General features: G+C 41.5%; 1 protein-coding gene across 1 annotated transcript in view; it reads left to right on the top strand.

Moving 5' to 3' along the window:
- Positions 1-21,582, top strand: part of VPS53 (VPS53 subunit of GARP complex) — a 947,455-nt gene that overhangs the window by 420,285 nt on the left and 505,588 nt on the right. Inside the window, exon 8 of the mRNA XM_086954994.1 lies at positions 12,423-12,501. Within this exon, the coding sequence (XP_086811120.1) occupies positions 12,423-12,501 (79 nt within the window). The remainder of the gene's footprint in view (positions 1-12,422; positions 12,502-21,582) is intronic.

Here is a 21,582-nt window from a genome sequence, read left to right as displayed (position 1 = left end):
ATGGAATCAAATAAATGTTTGGCTTCTATTGATAGCACTGCGAGGAGTTCCTCTGATGTTTTTATTTTAAACATCCAGTTGTGCAGTCTTTCGAACTTTCACCTGGTGGAACCATTAGGCATAAATCCTGTTTTGACCTTCGACCATTTTGTGCTCAACCCAGCTGTGTTCTCACAGTCACGTAGTGAAATGACACTTGTGGCCATATCAACCTTCAAATCCTTTACAACCAGCAGGAAACGTCTATTAGAATGAAACACTGTGATTCCCCCACTAAATTACATGCTTCATGGATGGCCGTCATATGCAGTGTAGTAGCAAAGGGCACCATTCCCTACACAAATAAAAAGCAGGACCATGGACAGTCCAGGTGTGTTCCACTTGATCCAGCGGGTTACCAGCAACAGGTAATCTAACACTACCTACTCACCTGAGCCCATAAATTCATTCACAGCACACTGGCAATAACCGCTATGGTCATGTTTTTGTAGTTCTCTAGATTAGTTATTTCTAGTCCCTAACTAATCTTTCACTGATCAAATAGTTCTTTCCTCTGGTCAATGGACCATTAGTTGAATTAGTTGATGGTGAAATGACATAAGTTTTCAAATATACTTACACCTTGGAAATGATCAGAGTCTGGATGTATTTTAAATTTTATCTCAGATTAATTCATGTGAACCACTTACACAGTACAGAACAAACTCCGTTTCTCACAGGAAGGAAGATTTCAAATAATCAATTAAAATGTATTCATTTATACTTTGCAATGACACTGAATGAAAGGGAGAGGATAGAGAGAAAAGTACATAAGCGCATACACAGATATATTTATAATTACCTATAATGGTCTGAAAACCAACTCCCAGGCCTAGGAATTGGTAAGGGTCCCTCAGGAAAGATCTGGCGAAAAAAGGCTTCAGGACAGGAATCAGGACAGACAACCTCTCTATCACCGACGCTTGTGTTGCACCCATTTGCAGGACATTAGTCATATAATTCTCTCATTTATTAAGTCTTTCAACTGTCCAAATAGTCACGGTCTTCCTTAGTACGTAAGTATTGGTAAATAAAACCAGGCAGGATTGGATGCATGGTTGGTGCGGGGAACCCGAGATATCTATGACGGTTCCACAGAACGCAGGCTGATATTGCCTGGTATTATTTACCAATACTTACGTACTAAGGAAGACAGTGACTATTTGGACAGTTGAAAGACTTAATAAATGAGAGAATTATATGACTAATGTCCTTGATATGAGCCTGGTTACATGATACCATGAGTGAGAACATATTCTAGGCCCTGAAGAAGTCATTGGGTAAATGTCCCTTAACGAAACACGTGTTGGCGTTGTGGCTGTTGTGTTCTGTATCAAGATTGTACTGCTGTATCGACAAGTCTTCACGAACATTTATGGACTGTGAAAATAAAAATAAGGACTTTTCATACCTTGTATGAACAGATATGGACACTGATTTTTTGAACAGATATCTGTAAATATTCACAGATATATGTACTTTTGTGCTCAGGGAATCCTACATGTTTGTTCTATTGTGACAATAATTATTTTGTAATTGTTGTCTTTTGACAGCGGTGGGTGGTAGCTGTCTTTGGTTCCCTTGATGTCACTTCAAAATAATTTTTCTAAATATCATATGCGACTTGGGCTATGCGCTGGTAATACCTCACCACCTTTCTTTTCAGATTGTATTTTATAATCAGTATTGCGAAGGCAGAGATGTCTGTACAAAGCCCACTCCAGAGTATCCCTCCGTGTCGTGGGATTCCAGATGATCAGGGTGTTGCTTATCGTTGAGAGTAGGTAACTGGTTTCGGAAGCTACAGTATATAGTGTTGGCAACCCAGAGTAAGTATGAACTGCAATCCTAACTACATTAAGGTGGAATTAGCCCACATTTTCTGCATGCTCTTCCCTTTGGAGTTACTGTAAAGATTGTTTCCTTGTCTCCGTACATGCAATCTCCTGAGGGTTTGACCTCAGTCACTGTACGTTTCAGTGCCCGCTGCTTTGGGGCAGTAGGGGCGTGGTTTAAAAAAATAAAAGACAATTGCACATACCTGCCAGCCACCGCCTCTGTCCTTTCTATGTTCTTCGGTCTGCTACGCACGGTCCCACAGAAGCACACAGGCTCCTAGACTCTCCTAGATAATCATGACACTGCTATCACCAGCATTGCATAATCATGACACTGCTATCACCAGCATTGCATAATCATGACACTGCTATCACCAGCATTGCAGCAGCATTGTGGTTGGTCTGAGCGCCATGGTTCAGCGCTCAGACAGGTAGTGAGCGGCCGTGCGTGTTCTCCACCCATCCTTGATACAGCTGGGTGGAGAACATGCTAAGTGTGCATGACTGTTTGGTCGGCCCAAGATGGCCGACCAAACAGTCATCCGCACTTAGAAAAAGCCCACTACTCCTCTCCCTGCTGGCTGACAGCCCAGCCCCGCCCTGCACCTAAAACCAAACTTGGTAAGTGCTGGAAAAAAAATGATAGGATTGTGCTATTATTATTTTATTTTTCCTGAGGGGCGACGCTTCTCCACCTTAGCGGAGGAGCCGGTGCTGGTACGTTTTTGCATGAACTATTGGTATTGCAGTTAAGGTAGAGCATGTCAAGACGATATTAGCTTGCCATGTATGGTTTTGATCAGTGGACAAGGCTCGGACAAAGTCAAAGGGAACACAACACAGGAATGCTAGGGTGATAAGGGTGGTGCATAGTTTGTAGTTTAGCCCTCGTACTGACGAGGCCTTTTTTAAGCGCTGTTCAGGCGGGCTCTGTTGGCTACCCTGCTGGCTTCAAAGGTCCACTCAACCCTACCTTAGCAGTATCAGGGACGGCTGTTTAGAACAGTTCTTGATGTTGTTGTGGGTCTGTTTCACATTGCGTTTGGAGAGAGATCACACATTTGTGGCAGATAACTTACCCTTGTCTGGGGCATGGAGGCTATTAGCTGTGGAAAAGGCCTGGAAAGTATTTGGAATGAGACATAACAACTAAACCACAGGAAAAAATAGGCCACCTCAGCCCTTTTCATCTCCTCTGGCAGCCAGTAGCTGTCCTAATATTTCTGGTAGCTGTAGCAAAAAAGAAGAAATTGCGGTTTCTAGGGATTTACTGTAATCTGATCTTTTACTGAAGTTAATAAAATGGAGAAAAAAAACAAGCCTTGAGGGCTTTTCGGAAAAGCAAAACGTCTGCTTTTTTCTCCCAGGAGACAGGGCTCCTTTTTCAGGGTGACCGCTGTTGGAAAATAAATACAAAAGCTTAACGAGACAGCCACCAGAAATATCACTTTGTCATCGGCAGTTTCTTGTACGATGTGTTTAAAGCTCCTTATTTGCTACGGCGTTTTCTTTTTAACGATAGTTGCAAGCTCTGCAGCTCTGCAATTGCCGCATTCACAAGACCGGAAACACTGAGGACCAGCCGCGCAGTGTCCAGAACATGAGCGGTTTTTCCAAGAGGACGGGAAATGATATTGCCTGGGTGGGACATTGTTGTTTATTCTAAAATTATTAACATCTTGCGTTTTTCTCTCTTGTGACTAAATACAATCTAATTTTCGTTGTAGTTCTCGCATGATGTGAGAAAACCAAAGTAATTAAGCCAAGCTTTACCACACATTATCCTGTCTACACCCTGCCTGTTATTGCTTTTGAAGCATCTATATAAATGCAAACCTTCTTTCCTCTTCTATCCTTCTACTATCCTTCCGAGTCCAAATAACTGACTAACCTATCCACCTCTTAAAATGTACTTGCATGTCTCACTATACTAATTCAACACTAAATCCTCGCTGAAAAAGTGCTTCGACGCCTCGTCAGGGCTATTAAGCGCTCTACAAATGCAATTACAATGCAATACAATACTGCAGTAATGTGTGCTGTTGAGGCAGACTTCCTTAGCGATGACATGTCTAGGCACCAGTAATACACGGACTAATCGCGAACTTGAGCAAGTACACGCCAAAAACCGAGACTGCAAAAACCTCAACACTAGTGTGCAACATTCTGTGGCATCCATATTTGTTATGTACAATTTTTATTTAGGGGACACTGACTTAACTTAATTGCTTCTAGGTGCTTGTGAAAGTGAGAGCTGAAGATGGTGAGGGAAGAGGTGAGGTTTCTGAAGGCAAGGAATTGTAGTAACTGTGCATGCTCGCAGTGAGGTTATTCCCTCTTCAGGGGCAGCAATTAAGAGGCGTGTGTATTTCCCCTTCTAGCATTTTCACACTTTGAGGAAGTTGAGGTCAATTAAGGGAAGGATCTAGAGGGGCTTTACCTCCCGATTTAATTTAATACATATGTTGGTGCAGACTATTCCAGGCATCTTAAGGGGAGGTACAGCATTTTGGAGGTTACACTGCCATTGACTTAGCCAGTGGGGTTTTCTCTGGCACTTGGTAATGTTTTGGGACATATGAACGAGGTTTGCTGCAGTGCTTCTGGGGCTATTGAAGTCTCTTGATTTGGAAATAAAACAGTCTGCTGTAAAAGGAATCGCGGGAGTCTAGTGAGAGAGCACAAGCGCTGTCACTGAGGGGTGGTGTTAACCGAGGATGAAAGATGGTAGTTTTTGCAGCTTTAGTTGGTTGAATTAGGATTTGGGAAATGTAGGCTAAGGTCAAGCTTCCAAATGGTACATTGGTTTCTTGCCTCTTTTATGTTGCAACAGGGTCTAAGTAGTCCAGGCACCAGGGTTTTGGTCTTGTAGACATTTAGTTTGTTTGTTTTACATGTATAGGTTTACATTGATTTTAGTCCAGTAGAGGCATTTTATGAGGTTGGTCCTCTTGCCCTATGATTTGCACTCTCTAGTGTGTGTCATTGTTGTAAGAGTGTAATAGGACTTTGTGAGATTTTAATGTGTCTTTTAAAAGAGCCTGTATGTTAAGGAGTATGTTTATAAGAATGATCTACCAGGGACCCCACTAATCACTGGCCCCGGGCAAGGATGAAACATTTGCGATTCTGTTGAGCGGTCTGTGATGAATGATTTGACCATTTTAGGCATTTGTCAGTAACAAGGGTACTGAGTGCAGCTAGCGTGGTTCACTGTGTCGAATACTGTTGAGGTCTAGGAATCCGCGTTGTTTATGAACCCTGGCAGGCCAGGGGCTAGGGTTTCAGAATACTTTGATGCAGTATAAGCTTCGCAGGGATCATCGTACATTTTTGCCTGGACTTGAAGTAGTGTTGTGTTTTGGACACAGTGCACTACAGAGAAGCTGGAAGTCTGTGACAGATTTTTTTCTACCTTTGCTGATGTCCAGTGTGTGTGAATTGGGAAGTTGGAGGGAAATATTGGGTTTGACTATTTATATGTTTTCAATGAAGAAATGATCCTAGAGAGTTGCAGTAATTTTGGGACAATGGATTTGCAAATAGTGGTCCTGGTCTCTGTGACCGTGGTTGAGGTCACAGGGCCTATTGACTGCTTCTAGTACTTGTCCATAGCAGGGGTCTTCTTTGCAGAGAAGACAGAATTATGGTATGTGGAGCACAGTTTAAAAGGCCAATGAGATGAACTAGCATGGGAATCTGTGCTGCATCAATTCTACTGCAGGGTGTTTTTCCCATTTTACATGGCCAGGTATGGTGTGTATCCTGTACTGAAGGGATCAGTGGGAAGTATGGCTAAATAAGTCATTTTACTAGTGAATTAAAACCTAATATGGCCAAATAAAATCATGATCAATTTCGGCAACATATCTGAACAAGCATAGATTTTGCCATGGTATAATGGTTGATCAGAAGTAAATAGAATGTATGGAGCGCAACAGTGTATAAACATGTATGGAGAGCAACAGTGTATAAACATGTATGGAGAGCAACAGTGTATAAACGACTCCAAAAAATGACAAATCCGCATAGCAGCCCAATCCTCTGATTCTTAAGCTTGAGCTGTTGAGTGAATGCAAATCTAATGCATGTGTGTGTGCGCAAGACATCAGTTATTGATTCACTCTTCATAAACATAGGCAATAGTTAGTACCAACTTTGGAATTTAATGGCACTAAAGGCGCACCACATTTACCTATATTCTGAAAGACAACTTGGATAAAGGCAAATCCAGAAGATTAATTACTTTTTATTATAATCAAACTTCCAAAGGGCACCATTGTGGCAGGGTTCTTACACCAAAGCCTACCCTACCTATCAGATCAAACTGATGAGAGCCTCAGAACTACTGATATGTGGTCTACCCTGAAGAACCAGAGAAAGAGATACAGAAACTCCAGTCCGATAATGATTTAGAGTGTCTTCATACATCACTCCAGCCACTATAAAAGTGCATTGGCTAAAAGTGCATTGGCTTTCGGCTGTGTAGGGAATTAGATTTTAAATCCGCTTTATTGACTTCAAAGCCAAGGTGCAAACCATCTCAGAATATCTCCTGTTGAAGAACTATAACTCAACAAGAAACTTGAGATTCTGTAATGCAGGTCTGCTCTTTGTGCTCGTTGTGGCCAGATTCAACCAGAAGATCTTCATTGCAGGACCTCCGATTTGGAACTCTATGGAGGCAGACTTGAACTCCTTCGAAGAAGTTTTGTCTGTCCTGAGCTGTCACTTGGCTTTCTAAAGCTTGAGTTGCTTGATTTTCTCCAAATATGATTGTTGAGAAAAGTTGCTAAGCGATGCAGTAAAAACCTAATGCAGTCTTCACCACATGTGTTCTTGTTAGAGCTGTCTTAGAAAAAAAAGCAAACTTTGATGCAAAAATTGTTTCCTTATTTAGGGAAGGGCATGTAGTTGGTAACAGCTTAGCACGCCCCAACTGCCCAAAATATAAGATGTTCAGACTCAAAGCATCAAAATAATTTCTGCTATCAAGCCTACACTATGCAAATGGATTCTACATTGGGTTCACAAAATCACCTACTCTTCAAACGTCAACTCATTCAGAATTCTGCAGCCACAAAGGTTCTTGGCGAGAACAGATGTGTCCTCATCACCCCTGCCCACAAAGCTCGAAAAGCTTTCAAAGCTCCTTGAATTGCTCACGGACAGGCCATAGCACTGGACCGATTTGTTTCAAATTCAAACTCTACAGAAAACAAAGGAACCGTAGATCGAGGTTGGTACCTCTTCTAACCTTGCCTCCTTTCAAAAGAAACAGTATAGATGTAAAATCCTTCCCGGCGCAAGCTACAAATTTTGAATCACTTTACCAAAGAAAATAAAGATGATCCGTGCCAGCTAGAATTCAGGCAAGCTAAAACCTTGGCTTTTTCCCAGTATGACTTTATGCGTCAATGAGCATATTGAATATCATTGACATTTGGTTCAAAATGCCTTGTTACCCTAATCATTGTCCTAGTGGGTTAAATCTCGGTCCCGCTGGATAGTCTTTAAATCGATTGATGGGATCCAATTTTTCTTACAACTACACTCAGCTCAGTATGCATTGTAGAGGCAGAATCAACATAGTCTTTACCATATTTGTATATATAATATCAAGATATAGTAAGTACCTACATTCATTGCTGAATCTTTTTCTCACACTCTGCAAAACCTATGCCTAGCCTCAAACACAACATCCATCCAAAACCGCCCCCAATTGGTAACCCTATGACCAACACTTTTTCAGTCATACCCCCCGAAGGGCATTTACGAAGCCAATGGAAATCAGAGCACATCATGACCTTGTCAGAGCCATAAAGTAATATTTAAATGTAACACTCAAGAAATTGATTTATCCTTGTCAGAGCCATAAAGTAATATTTACATTTAACACTCTTAAAATTGATTTATGCCTGGTAAGGGACATGGAAATCCCAATACAATACCATGCTTTTACTTTTTAATACTTAAAATCCTGTGATCATAGACTTTCTAATTATTCCTTAAGCCAAGTTAGTAAAATATGTTAATTTTTATCTTAAAGCAGGCACTGACAAAAATAGAAAGGTTCCTCCAGCCAATGTAATAAATAATGCTTTTGAATCCCGTTACTGCAAAGGCATGTCATCCTCATGTTTGCCTTCTCTCCCTTCAGCAATCCTGGCGGTTGGGAGCAGGCGCTTGAGAAATATTTTTAGCCATTGCACCTATATTTTATTTGCAAATTAAACAGTGTGTTAGTCCAACAGACAATCGTCCAAATGATGCATAGGAAAATGGCTTAGAAAACCTGCTTATGTGGAAGGGATACAGCCTTTACATTAAAGTTTTTACCTCGTTGTGCATTTATCACGCATTTGTTAGCATGCATGTTTTTACCACGAATATGCATTTACAACGCATGCAAATATCATACATTTAAGCTAAGTTGAGAGGGGTGGGGATCTGCCACCACAAATATATTGTTTTTAAATCTAAATACAATGCGTGGTATTGGCATGCATTGTAAATGTATATTCGCAGTAAAACATGCGAGTTAACAAATGCATGGCAAAGGCATACAATGCATTTACCTGTGTTGTACTGTCGACCAACTATATGGAATAAACTAGTGTTATAACTATTTAACTGCTTTGTTGATGTTTTTGTTATTTGGGCACTATTGTCATTTTACCACTGGAGTGCAAATGAAGAAAATAGGTTTTAATTAATAAACTTCTAATGTGAATGCTAGAGCTTTCCTAGATTTGTAAAGATTTGCCACCACATCCTAAAGAAATGGTAAACTATTGTAAAGTTCTGCAGCCAGATAGTTCAAAAAGGTAAGGCCCTTCTTCTGATAAATGGGTCAAACCACAAAGCCCCGCTGTCCAATACTTGGTGGGTCCATTAAGAGCTTTATCCTTCCATGGCTGCTTCTATAAATAGTATGGAGCTATGATTTTGTCAATGGTATGAATTAAATTGTGTAATGCATATTTGAAAAGTTTTATAAAGCTCAAACAAAACCCACACGGGTATCAGAGTGCTGTACAAATTTGGCACCAACAAGTGTACAAACATAATGAAAGTAGTGAAGCTAAGGAAAAACATTCAAAGTTAGAGTTGGGGGTATCAATGATAGAGCATGTAGAGTAAAAGAGTAAAACATCAAACAATAGAAAGAACCAAGAGGTGCAATGTGAATAAAGGAATTTTAACAACAAAAAACAAGAGCAAGATCATCAGTTAATGCAGTTAAGGAGCCACCGAGGACATGAACAAGAAAAAAGGTAAATACATATAATAAGTCATCAGTGAAATACTTCAAGATTTAGGTTATAAACACAAGACAAGAGCATGATCCCAGGAATAGGGCGTTAACATTCATTCATTAGTAGTCATTTGACCAGTTTTTTTAAGGAAATATTGGAAGGATTGGATCTGATCTCGTATGGCAAGGAGTTCCAGATTCTCAGAGCAAGACCGTTGTAAGATCTTTTCTTTTTGAATCGTGGAGGTTTCAAGAGAAGGGTGGACGTACTTCTGAGGTTCCGGCTGGAGCCCAATAGCTCAAGCTTATTTGTTAGGTAGTACAGGGTATTGTAGTGTATGGCTCTATGAGTCAGACAAGATAACTTGAGTCGGATTCTAGCTTCAATTGATTACCAATTTAGTTGTAGAAGGCTGGGGGAAATGTGATCATATTTTTTCGAGCCTGTTAAAAGTCTAGCCGAAGCGTTCAAGGTAGCTCTTAGTGGGGCCAAGCTAGCTTTGGGAAGTTCAGCGAGGGATACCAGCTCATATTCCAATCTAGGGATGATCAGGGATTGAATCGCTGGCCTGAGATCTTCAGGGGGGATGGGGGGGGGGGGGGGGGGAGGTTTGATTTTCTTCAGTGTGTTGAGTTGGAAATTAGCACTCCTAGTAGTAGCACTGATGTGTGCTTGCATGTTTAAGTGTTTATCCAAGATGATACCTAAAGGTTTGTCAGAGTCTACAAAGAGAGGTGTGCAGTTCAGAGCAGTTAGGTGTTTAATCCAGTCAAGGGTAGGAGCTGAATGATTAGGTGGGGCGATCAAAAGAAATTCTGTTTTGAGAGTATTTAGTAGGAGATGGTTCTGAGCTAACCATTGTTGAGTTTGGGCAAGTGCAGCATTTAATGTTTTTATGTCCTCTCGTGAGTAAAATTGCATCTCATCCACATACTTGTGGTATTGAATGTTTGCTCAGTTCAGAATGACCGCAAGAGGCTTCATAAAGAGGTTGAAGAGAGTGGACGAGAGCAAAGAGCCTTGGGGAACTCCAATCAAGAGAGGGGTACTGGAAGCGAGGGCATGATTAACTTTGATCCTTTGTGTGCAGTTGTGCAGGAAGGAGGCAAACCAATTGATTATAATTCTGTTACTACAGAGGTCTATCCACAGGCTGAAAATGTGCTATTTCATAGATCAAAGAGAGATCTTAATGCCTAAATATTCCAGTAAAGATTGTCACTACCTTTTGACATGCATGTATTTTATTCCTTTCACCTTTTTGTCACTAAATTAGACATACTCAATAAGGAACAACTTAAAATGTATGCACACTTTTGTTTGTCTTATGTTTGCATGACCTACTCGGAAAGCACCTCTGTGCAAAGGTGGGTTGTCTAGTGAATGTTTGATACAGCTATGCAGCTTGTTTTTCATGGTATAAATAAATGTGCTCAGTATAAATGACTGGGGTCTTTCTGCAGGTCAAAGTCAGTGGACATCTTGTAGTGAAAGGAGTTGACAACTTTGTAAGTTTAAAAGGACAAGTATTGGCAAAGCCAATACTCTCACCGTGAGAGTGGCACACCATTGGTTTTGTGTGTAAAGCATTGTTTAAAAAGGTTAAAGAATAAAATTCAAAATACTAGAGGAAAATCAATTGCTTAGCATAAGAAATCTAAAGTTGTACACTGAATTCAATATTTACAATCTTTATAAATGGCAAGGTTCTCGTTCAAACATGTTTTACTCTGAACAGAATTTCAAAAGAGAAAGAAGTTTAAAGGACTAATTTATATTCTACACGACTCGGGACTGAAAATGTTCCATTCATTTGGTCTCTGCAGTAGCACAGGGAGCAGATTAATAGCCTCCAGTATAAGAGCCTTCCAGTCATGTTACTTACACATTCTGTCTCAAACAACAGCTGAGTGACTGCAGCAGGCTGCCCATCCCCCAGCACCATAAACGCCTTTGTGTGCCACAACCGGAGCTTTTGTGCAATATGTGGATTCGGGATGTAAAGCAAAGGAAACCCGGAAAGTCTGCTCTTTGGACATACTCGGGCAAAATATACCTTTTTTTGTTTGTTTGTTTAAATCTGTTTTAATTAATGTTTCATTATCAAAGCAGACATCCACATTTCATGTTACATACTGTTGCAGTTGCCTCTGCTGGATGTATATTATATAACTCACGGTTGTGTAGCATCGATCTGAATATAGCAATACTGTGGACATGTTTGTTACTAGTGCATCCCACATTCGCCTCTAATACTGTTTACTGAGATCTGGTCTCCAATAGCGTCCCAGCTAGACATACCCTGGCAAAATATATACCTGTTGCTGTGCTTTTTGTTTTTTACACAAATGCTTGAATGATTTAGAAGCAACATAGAACTCACAGGGTAAGGCAATGAGCCAGGAGCATCACGTGAGGGAAAGAGCAAAACACTATACGCACTCTCATAGAGAGCTGAATGACCGAGAAAAAAATAATGCCCTAAAGGTAAGCATTGGAAGGATTCAAGTCAGCCAATCAAAAATATGATAAATATGCTGTGCTCCAAGGGAAAAGCACAAGCAAGAATAGGGTGGAAAGGCGTCAAATAAGAAGCACAGAAACAAGAGTGACAATAAAGCCAACCAATGCAGAGCAGTGGACGGTCTCTAAGACCGCTGTAGGTTTCTGGTAAAATCCACAAGAGCCTATTGCCTATAAAAGCTAAAAGCTGTCTAGAAGGTGAGATCTAGAAACACAGTGTCGCTTTTATTAAGTGCATTTGTGTTTTCCACTAAGGCTTTTGGAGGGCCTTTGGCTATGATATGCAGATGATATGATATGCCGATGCTCACATCTATCACATAATTAGGCAAAACATTAACAAGTGACTGATAACTCGTGCAGTCCTTCACCCCACTCACCACTGCCCTCTACCCCCACTGTGCCCCTTTCTCACGTGGATACCCCGGCTGCCCTTGACTAAGGACGGATCTGCCGTGCAGTTGCTTGCTCTGTATGTAAATATCCGAACGTTTGCTTAAGGAATTGCAGCCCCTTGCGGGAGAGAGCCCGGGTGTAGTATTGCCAGTTACATCGGATTCAGGTTTTGATGCTCTGCGGTAATGTAAAAACAGTTGATTGTTCATGTCTCTCTTTAGAGAGAATAAAAATAAAGTACTGAAAAGAAAATTATCGAACAATATAATCTCTGAGTCTCTTGAATTTGGATTTTAAGAACACTATGGTGTGAACAATAATGCGTCTGATATGAGGTAAACAAGTATCAACTTTTCTTAAATGACAGAGTGAAGGCGGCACAGACAGAGTTGGGACAACAGATATTGGCGGACTTTGAAGAAGCTTTCCCAGCCCAAGGCACCAAGGTAAACCTTTTGCTTTTCTTGAAAATGTTTAAATAAACCAGGTAATAGGTTTAATGAATTGTGGCAGATGTAATGTTATTGAAGTCTTTATTTGAGGTTACTTGCTAGGCGCAAATTACACTCTCAGTGGATTCTCCAACAGCTGTAAAAGCAAGCATTGAAAATGCAATAGGTCTCGCCTTTGATTAAGTTAAAGCCATTTGCTTTGCTCATGGTATTATATAGCAAAGCAAATGGCTTTAACCTAATGAAAGGCGAGACCTATTGCATTTTTAATGCTTGTTTTTAAAAAAAAATTTGTAATTCTTTTTATTGAAACATAACAGCTCCATCAAAATACACATCAGATAGCAGTGGAAATGCATTGGTGATTTCACAATAGAGGAGTATAAAAAAGAAAAACCTTCCTTCGGCGTACATATTGTTGGTCTATCCCCAGAGCATGCCCTGACAAAATTCAATAGGCTACACTAAAACATCCCTGCCACCCTGTCTAGACCCCCCCCTAATCTGAGTTTTTGTTTTTCTTCCTTTGACAGTTAAATTCACAAACAGACAGAGCCAGTTTTGATAACATTTCTTCCTTTCTTGTGCATGACCGTGTAATTTTTTTAATTAATGAGTTAAACATGCCTCGAATGAGTGACAAGGCAGTACACGATTTGAAGAGCCTAAATGACGATTAGCGCTCCAAACACCCTAAAAATATATAGAAAAGAATCTTCCTGTGGTGAATGGCACAGAACATAGCGAAGGTTGAGAGTCAGAACTTCCTGACCATGCTTTCAAAATCTCAAAGCGTAGCGCAAACAAGAAACGCCTCGCTCGTTTATATTTACAAGCACAATGCCAGCAAAAATAAACAAGCAGAGAGCAGAGAAATAAAATGCGCGTCAGCCATTGTTGAAGGCAAATGCGAAATACGAAAAAAAGTGCTTAGCCGCAAATTGAGAGACACTATATCCCGCCACAAGTAAAAGATCAAATCCTGGTCGGCCTGGCCAAAAGAGGACAGTGTGGCAACCCTTAGTGTAATGATTGCCTCCGGTGCAATCCTTACACTGTGTTTTTCCTAATCTATGACGCAAAACGACAAACACTAATCAAGAATGGAGGCTGAGCCACGAAACGACTTCTGGAATCGTATTGATTCCAAGAAGCCCTCGTATGACGAGAGCAGCGCATGCGCTGCTTTTGCCAGGTCGAGACCTGAAAATACAGGAGGCGTGGGAAATTGGCATAAACGCTCAGGTTGAGAATAGCCAGGTTTTCAGTGCTTTCATATATTTTACTAGGGAAGATTCTCTGCGTATTGCAATTCGACTTTTATTCCACAGTTCTGCTCCTTGGACCTACATATATATCAAACCTTCCTAGGTTTATATATATATCACACCTTCCTAGGTTACGTGGTGTCGGTGTCAAGGGCTTTCACGCCCGAAACGTGTAATTTGTGTTACTTGGCAATAAAGAAGAAAACATCTTGCCGTATCTAAGTGGTCTGTTCTTCTTCGGCGGATATATATATATATATATATATATATATATATATATATATATATATATATATATATACACAAAAAAAGGAGAGAACTCTGGGTAGTTCCCAAGTTTAGGTGGAAGGCAGCTCCTGTATAGAGCACCCTCAACTCCAGCGACACTCTACATTTGCTCACCTCAAATGTCTGCTTTTCTATAAAAGTTTTTAAGCATAGGATTATCACAGTGCTATCTACGCCGAGATGTAAAATGACAAAAGCCATTCATCACTCCAGGCGCAATATTACAGCTTTGAATTGGTAAAATACCATCCAAGCCAACCTGAAATGAATAAAAGCAACTCCTGACACGTGTTTCGCTGTCATTACAGCTCTTTAGAGAAGTTTAGCTTCGTCCAGACACAAGGGAGCACCCAGTATAAGTCAAAACAATACCCTTGCAGGCATAGAGTGACGCATACATTATGCAAAAAAGAAGGAGAGAACTCTGGGTAGTTTCCAAGTTTAGGTGGAATACAGCTCCTGTATAGAGCACCCTCAACACCAACGACGCTCTACATTTGCTCACCTCAAATGTATATATATATATATATATATATATACACATACACAGTCCCTCTTGCAGAAAGAAGGACTCAGAGGCCGAAGGGGTTTACAGAGAAGCCAGCTCGCTTTATTTCATCTTTAGGCAGTGGCAGCGGGCGAATGCATTTCGGTGTAGTCAGCCTTCTTCAGCGCCCAGCACTGAGCACCCCTAATAGTCCACCTGTTAAAAATGCTTCCCAGCACACGCTGCTCCTCCCCCTAATGATGTCGTCACACCCACAGTAGTTCAGTGTCAATGAGTAAACTACAGCTCCCAGAAGGCACTGTATCGTCCAGCCTGGGCGGGTGGTGTGGAGGAGTGAGGCAGAACGGTAGGTCCGCGCTGGTGCAGGTAGGCTGTGTGTTATTCCATCCAGACGAACAGCCACGGTGTGTGTATATATATATATATAGTGATATTTTTCATGCTCACTACAGATCTCATCCAGTATTAATGGTGTTGTGTTCATATATATATTTATTGTCAATATACTTGTACAGTCATGGTTTTAACATATACATTTATATATTTATAATATGTTATTTGTGAATCTATATTTTTATATATTCGTTCAGAAATTCGTTGTTATACATGAATTTGTACAATTAGTGTATTGTATATAGTGTATATATAGAGTATGATTCTCATGACACAAATTGCACTTTGCACAATGGTATTGATTTTACATCATCCAGCATTGGATTCATCCAGTGATCTTTATCGTGCTTTGTTTACATATTTATAATTGCATTTGCACTTTAAAATTATCGAGTGGATTTTTTGCAATAAGGCGCTAATTCAGGGATTATCCCATGATGTTTGTTGCTCCAAATCTTTTGTCCATGTCTATTATGTAGCGCAACACGTGGCCTTTACCTACCTATCAGAATGTATTTTCACTGAGCACTAGCACTTTAAAAATTGCCTCTTCCCCAGCGTGCGTCATGTGATCAAGGCCTCTGTGTAGGCCGAAACGTCATGCTGTGGTGTGCCGCTTCCTCGAGGGAATAATAAAGAAGTATTGCTCACTGCACCTGAGGTCTCCTCTCTTCTTCCTGCGCAGCGGTTTCCAGTACTGGGCTCCGGGCGAGAGGCAGCAGGGATTGATATATATATATATATATATAGATATATATATATAGATATATATATATAGATATATATATATAGATATATATATATATATATATATATATATATATATAGATATATATATATATATATATATATATATATATATAGATATATAGATATATATATATTTTTCCGGGTGAGGAAATTTCAAGTTTGTGTTTCGATTTGTTTCTAACCTATTGACACTTGGATTTGGTATTCCAAGGTTTTGTTGAGTTGGTAGTATTTCTATAGGTGATTGGCGTCCATGGGAGTATCCACAAGCTGATAAGCCTAGTCCCAGTATTGCCAGCGGTGCTGAAAGGTAGGAAGGAACCACCTTTCTCCCTTGGAAGTGGCCTAGGTCAACTACACAATCACAAAAACACAGTCCCCAACACACGCTATAATTAAAGTTCACATGTATATTAAAAGCAAAGTAAACAATCAATAAATCTTCTTTAACCACATCCATGCTGGTGACGGAACCACTCCGTCACCAGCCACGGACACGCTGTGCTGGCGACTGAGTGGGTTCCGTCACTGCCCGGCCGCGCCTGCACTGCAGTGATTTCGCGCCTGCACGGCGCGTTCTATTGAGTGGGCGGGGCCGTGACGGAACCACTCCGTCACAAGCACAGTGCACCCGAGGCTTGTGACGGAGTGGTTCCGTCACGAGCATGGAGGGCGACGCGCGGCCCCCCTGCCCCCGAGCGCTGCGAAGGAATTACCGCCTCAGCCAAGGGGTTAATTTCTCTTTCTTTATTTCTTTTTTTATTCTGAGGAATACTTAGCCAACACGTGTTTCGTCACCTGGTGGGCACACTCTCCTGCAACTTTTTCAAGGCTCAATCTTTTATTTGTTATGCTTCTCTTTTGGTGATAATTCCATCCCAAACGAAAGTTAAATAAAAAATGCGTCCAAGTACTGCAAGTTAATCCTCTGTAAGGTCTCTGCTGGTCATCTATATATATCCACAGATGACCAGTCTAAATGTTGTATACTAAACAATCTCCAGGGTCACATCCAAAAAGGCTGTATATCGTGAACGTTGTACAAATCCTTACAGACCCTCTGTCGATAAGCCTTGGCCCAGCACTGCCTCCAGTAAGAGGAAGTGTTTCCATCTTGTTTCAGGAAGCAGGGAATTGCTCTAATCCCTATCTGTTCGTCCTCGTGCATTTAATTTTCGTTTTCCAAATAGAACTGTACTGTGGCATTGGCTATCATTATTCTGTGGATGAAATTGAAGAAAGGAAATTTTCTTCTTATGGTATGAATCTAATAGGTACAGCTGTTGGTGACAAGTGTTTAATTCTCTGGGTTTCGTTCTTTATCCACGAAGTCTAGATCCTTAACCTTAGATACAGGCTTGGGACATTTAACCACAGAAGGAGACCATATTGTGATTTCCCAGAGATTCACCTTATTATGACTCTGGAATATTTCTGTCGTGAATGGATTTAATTTGAACTACTTTCTATTCATCCATATACTGATTATTTCCAGCGTTGCTGCTAGGCTAGACAGAAGATTACTAGGGTCATGTTTCAGGTTGATGATTCATTTTATGTCATTTGCATAGAGATTGGTAACGACATTGAATTGTTTTAAGAGCATTTCCAAATGCTGGATATGGAGTTTGAATAGTGGGGAGGACAGGGCAGATCCCTTTGGGACTCCACAACAAAGAGGCACAGGAGAAAACTCCAAGTTGGACTTGCTGTGTCTGAATTTATATACACAGTTTAACCCACTGTAGATGTATTTTTTTAATAGCTAGGCTTTCTAGATGTTTGAGTAATATGTTATGATGTATGGAGTTCAATGCAGTGGTGAGGTCCAGGAGTATAACTATTCCTCAACCTCCTTGGTCAGTAATCATCCTGAGTTCGTCAATAACTGAAATAATCACAGATTCAAGTGCAAAAACCCGCCTTAAGCCTGTTTGAGTATTTTCCAGCATATTATTTTCTCGAACAAATATTTGAAATGTTGAGAAATAATGGTCTTTTCAAAACATTTTGTCCAGTATTGATGCAGATATTGGTAGAAAATTTGCCGGGTCATCCGGATTCAAAGAAGCCTTTTTTCAGTACTGGTCTTATCATAGCTGACTTGAAAAGTATGGCGACCTCACAATAATTGAATCAACTGTCGATAATGTACTTGGTCACTGCAGAGACGGTTTACTAATAGGTTAGGCAGATGCCTAGAGACGAGCACATAGATTTATTGGATATTAGAACATTGGAATGTTGGGAGCTCCATTGAAAAAACAATGGAGTGCTCTGGGCTTATAATGGCTGGTATAAGCCTGGAGCTCCAACATTCCAATGTTTCTTTGTTCACAGCTCTGGCTGTGAACAAAGGCTTCAGGGAGCCTGAGGGGATTCCAATCCCCTCACGCTTCCAAAAGGCTTTGTTTTTTTTGTCAGAACATTCCGTTCTCTAGTGACAGAATGTTCTAATAGCCTTATAACCCTTCGTAGATGGGATATACCGCTATTAAAGTACCTCTCCCTTGTTAAAGGCCCTCGCTTCGGCTCGGGGCCTTCAACACTGGAGAGGGCCTTTAATAGCCGGTTTAGCCCTCTACGGCGGGCTATAAGGCTATATTAAAACACTTTAGCATTCCTTTTCTAACAGAGGCATAAAGCCAGTGAAAGTGAAGATTCTCTACCAACAGGTTGGGTTCTTCAAGCCTTCTAATGTCTCAAAGAAGTTTGTTGCTGGTCATGAAGAGGAGGAAATAGAGACACTTCGTGCTACATAACATTGGCATCAACATTATTCTATAATGCTCTTTCTAGTGGATACTCTGTGTACCTGTCCGCCTGCCTTTCTGTTCTGTGTAGTGGACTTTCACGAATTAATACGTTTTTAAATTAGCTTTTGCTCTATGGCTTTTTATTCAAGTGATGTTCGTCTCTTTTATGTGTTTGCAAGGATTTGGATAAAAAGGAATGGGAACTTCGATCCGTGCACCGGGGTGCCGCCTGTATTCAGTTACATGTAGGCATGTCCAACACCCTGGTGTCGCATACAAGCAAGGAGGAGCGATTGAAGCTTTTGAGGGACCAGTGTGGCACCCGGGTGAAGTTGAGGAATGTGCAAGTTGAGCAGCCACAAGAAAAAGCATTGCCATAGATTGAGTTTAGGGCCTGAGTTAGAGTTTGGCGTGAAGGAGCTCAGTCACAAACATGACAGACCTCACATCCGCCTTATTACATGTTCTATGGGATATGAGACGCTCCTAATCAGACTGACGGGATACAAATCCCCCACTGTGGTAACTTGTTTGCCAGTCTCTGAATCAGACCCGTATTCTTTAGGTACTTGCAGGGGAAGAATGCTGAGGGAAAGTGATCCACGCAGACCTGTGGACCCGCGAGCTAAGTGCTGGGATTGCATGTAGCCTGCACCCCAGCTTGTGGTTAAGGAAACCACAGGCTGGGGTGGGCGATAGGTTCTTGGCGCCGACATGTATGGGGGCGGTTCAGAATGCAGGTGACTCTGCAGGGTGGGTGACAGAGAGAGGCATGTACTGAACCTGCAACACACAGTGGTCAATTCGCAGTGTACTGTCAATATCAATAAAGTAGCCCCTGAACGCTGTATACTTTTCAATGTGTTTCCTTAAGGGTATGTTGATCTGCGCAACAAACGGTACAAAGTGCTTCCTTTTGGAACTGTTAATAAACTGAGCGAACCAAACCAGCGCGTCTGCTCGCTTCTGTCACCTGTGTGAATATGTATAACGAATTACCATTATAAAAGTCTTTCAGGCCTGCCCATCCCGATAAAACGTAACTGCTATCAGGTGAAGTTGTTGGTTCGTGTAAATGTCTTTTAACTGTCTGTCTCTGCAGCCATAGCGCCCTGCAGCTGTTCTATCCAGGCCTGTCACGTGCCTATGCTTCCTCGTAAAATGCGTTTGAGGCCCGGACCACAAACCTTGTGAGGCTGAGAGATGAGGAACCGCGTGGTTCCCGCAGAGACTTGTTCAGAAGTCTGAATGCAGAGACCGCTCCTTCTTTGATGATGGAAGAGTCCAGTGTTTCATTTGTTTATCTATATTTATAAAAACGAAAGTATGTCTGTTTGTCCTTTATGCATTACGACACCATTCATCCGATCGGCTTGAAACTTTGGGAAGTTGTGAGTACACTCCCGCGAAGGTTTCTGGCAAAAAAATTTATAATAATGAAAAAAAAAATGTTAAAAGTTGTTGAGTACACTCCCGTGAAGGTTCTGGCAATTTTATTTTATTTTTTTAAATTGTTAAATATCGTCCCCCCCAGGGCCCTCATAATCTTTCCAATACTGAACGTTTACAGTTTCTGGTGTGACTCGCTTTTGCAATAACCATCAACAAAGCACAAGGACAATCGCTGCAAGTGTGTGGACTAGATTTGGAGAATCCGTGCTTCTCACATGGACAACTGAATGTGGCCAGCGCACGCGTCGGAAAACCTTCTGATTTATTTGTGTACGCACCAGACGGAAACAAATAAATAAACAGAATTAAAACAACACTTTAAAATGTTTTCCATATTAAAATGAATAAGTTTCAATAAAAATGACACAATGTAAATTAAATGTGATCATAATAAGTTTCCTTAAATATCCTTTCTTCTGAGATCGCAGCAACGCGCGACGGGTAAGCTAGTGATGAAATAAAGTGCTGGGCCCAATACTTTCCTTAGGAAGGTGCTTGCCACCTCCGGACCTTCAACTCAGTCTGTTTTAGCGCAAGTGCCAGACCCGTGGCCGCCAGGCCAAGCTGGAAGGACGACCGAACTTTTAAAGTGGCGGCCGGGGCATAAATACCTGCCTCCCGACCTCGATGTGTGCGAGCCACGAGAGCGAGCCTGGTTTCTCTTCTATTTTTGTAGGGTTTTGGGTGTCCTTCCCAGCAAAAATCCTGCAAACAACGATGCCAAACGGTGAATTTACCAGCGAACCTTCCATATTAATGCACTACAAACCTAAGCGTTCTTAAGGAGCGCTGTGGAAACATCCCAAAACTTTTACGGTGTGCCACTGCCATTTCCTCAGAAGGGGCACTGGTGCCAGTTTACCTCAGCGCCCCCCTGCACAAGGTGCCAGCAATGCCAACAGCACTGGTTTTTCACAAACCCCTTGGGGACAGTTTGAAAGTGTCTACTAGTGCATGCTTTGAACTTTACTCAGCAGTGCAAACTTCTCACACTGCCCACCCGTACTAATGTGCCCACAGTTTACGATTCCCACATGGCCCTGCAGTATGCCCTTCACTTTGGGTTCCTTATACTGCCCACCCGTGCATACATGCTTACTGATGTGCCCACTTGTGCAAGATTCCCACGTGGCCCTGCAGTATGCCCTTCACGTTGGGTTCCTTACAATGCACACCCGTGCAAGCACGCTTGCTGATGTGCCCACAAGTGCTAGATTCTCACATGGCCCTGCAGTCTACCCTTCAGGTTGGGTTCCTTACACCCGTGCATATATGCTTACTGGTGTGCCCACCTGTGCACGATTCCCACGTGGCCCTGCAGCATGTCCTTCACTTTGGGTTCCTTACACTGCCCACCTGTGCAAACACACTTACTGATGTGCCCACAGTGCATGAATCCCACGTGGCCCTGCAATATGTTTGCCCTTCACGTTGGGTTACTTACAGTGCCCACCTGTGCAAACACGCACAATCCATCACACATACATGAAGTAGCTATACCTAAGTGATTCTGGGTATCTGTTCACGTAAGCATGTTAATGTTAATGAAACTTCTAAAGTGCATGTATACCTTGGCATGTCTTGGCACTGAACTGGAGTGTAAGCCCTGTAGAAATGGAAGAGGAGGGGTTAGTTTGAAAACAATCAGGTTTTAATTTTT

This window comes from Lissotriton vulgaris, chromosome 2_1 (genome assembly GCF_964263255.1).
Source record: "Lissotriton vulgaris chromosome 2_1, aLisVul1.2, whole genome shotgun sequence".
NCBI classification, from domain to species: Eukaryota; Metazoa; Chordata; class Amphibia; order Caudata; family Salamandridae; genus Lissotriton; species Lissotriton vulgaris.
Note: the sequence above shows the minus strand (reverse complement) of the source record. Positions and strands in the feature narration are given on the sequence as shown.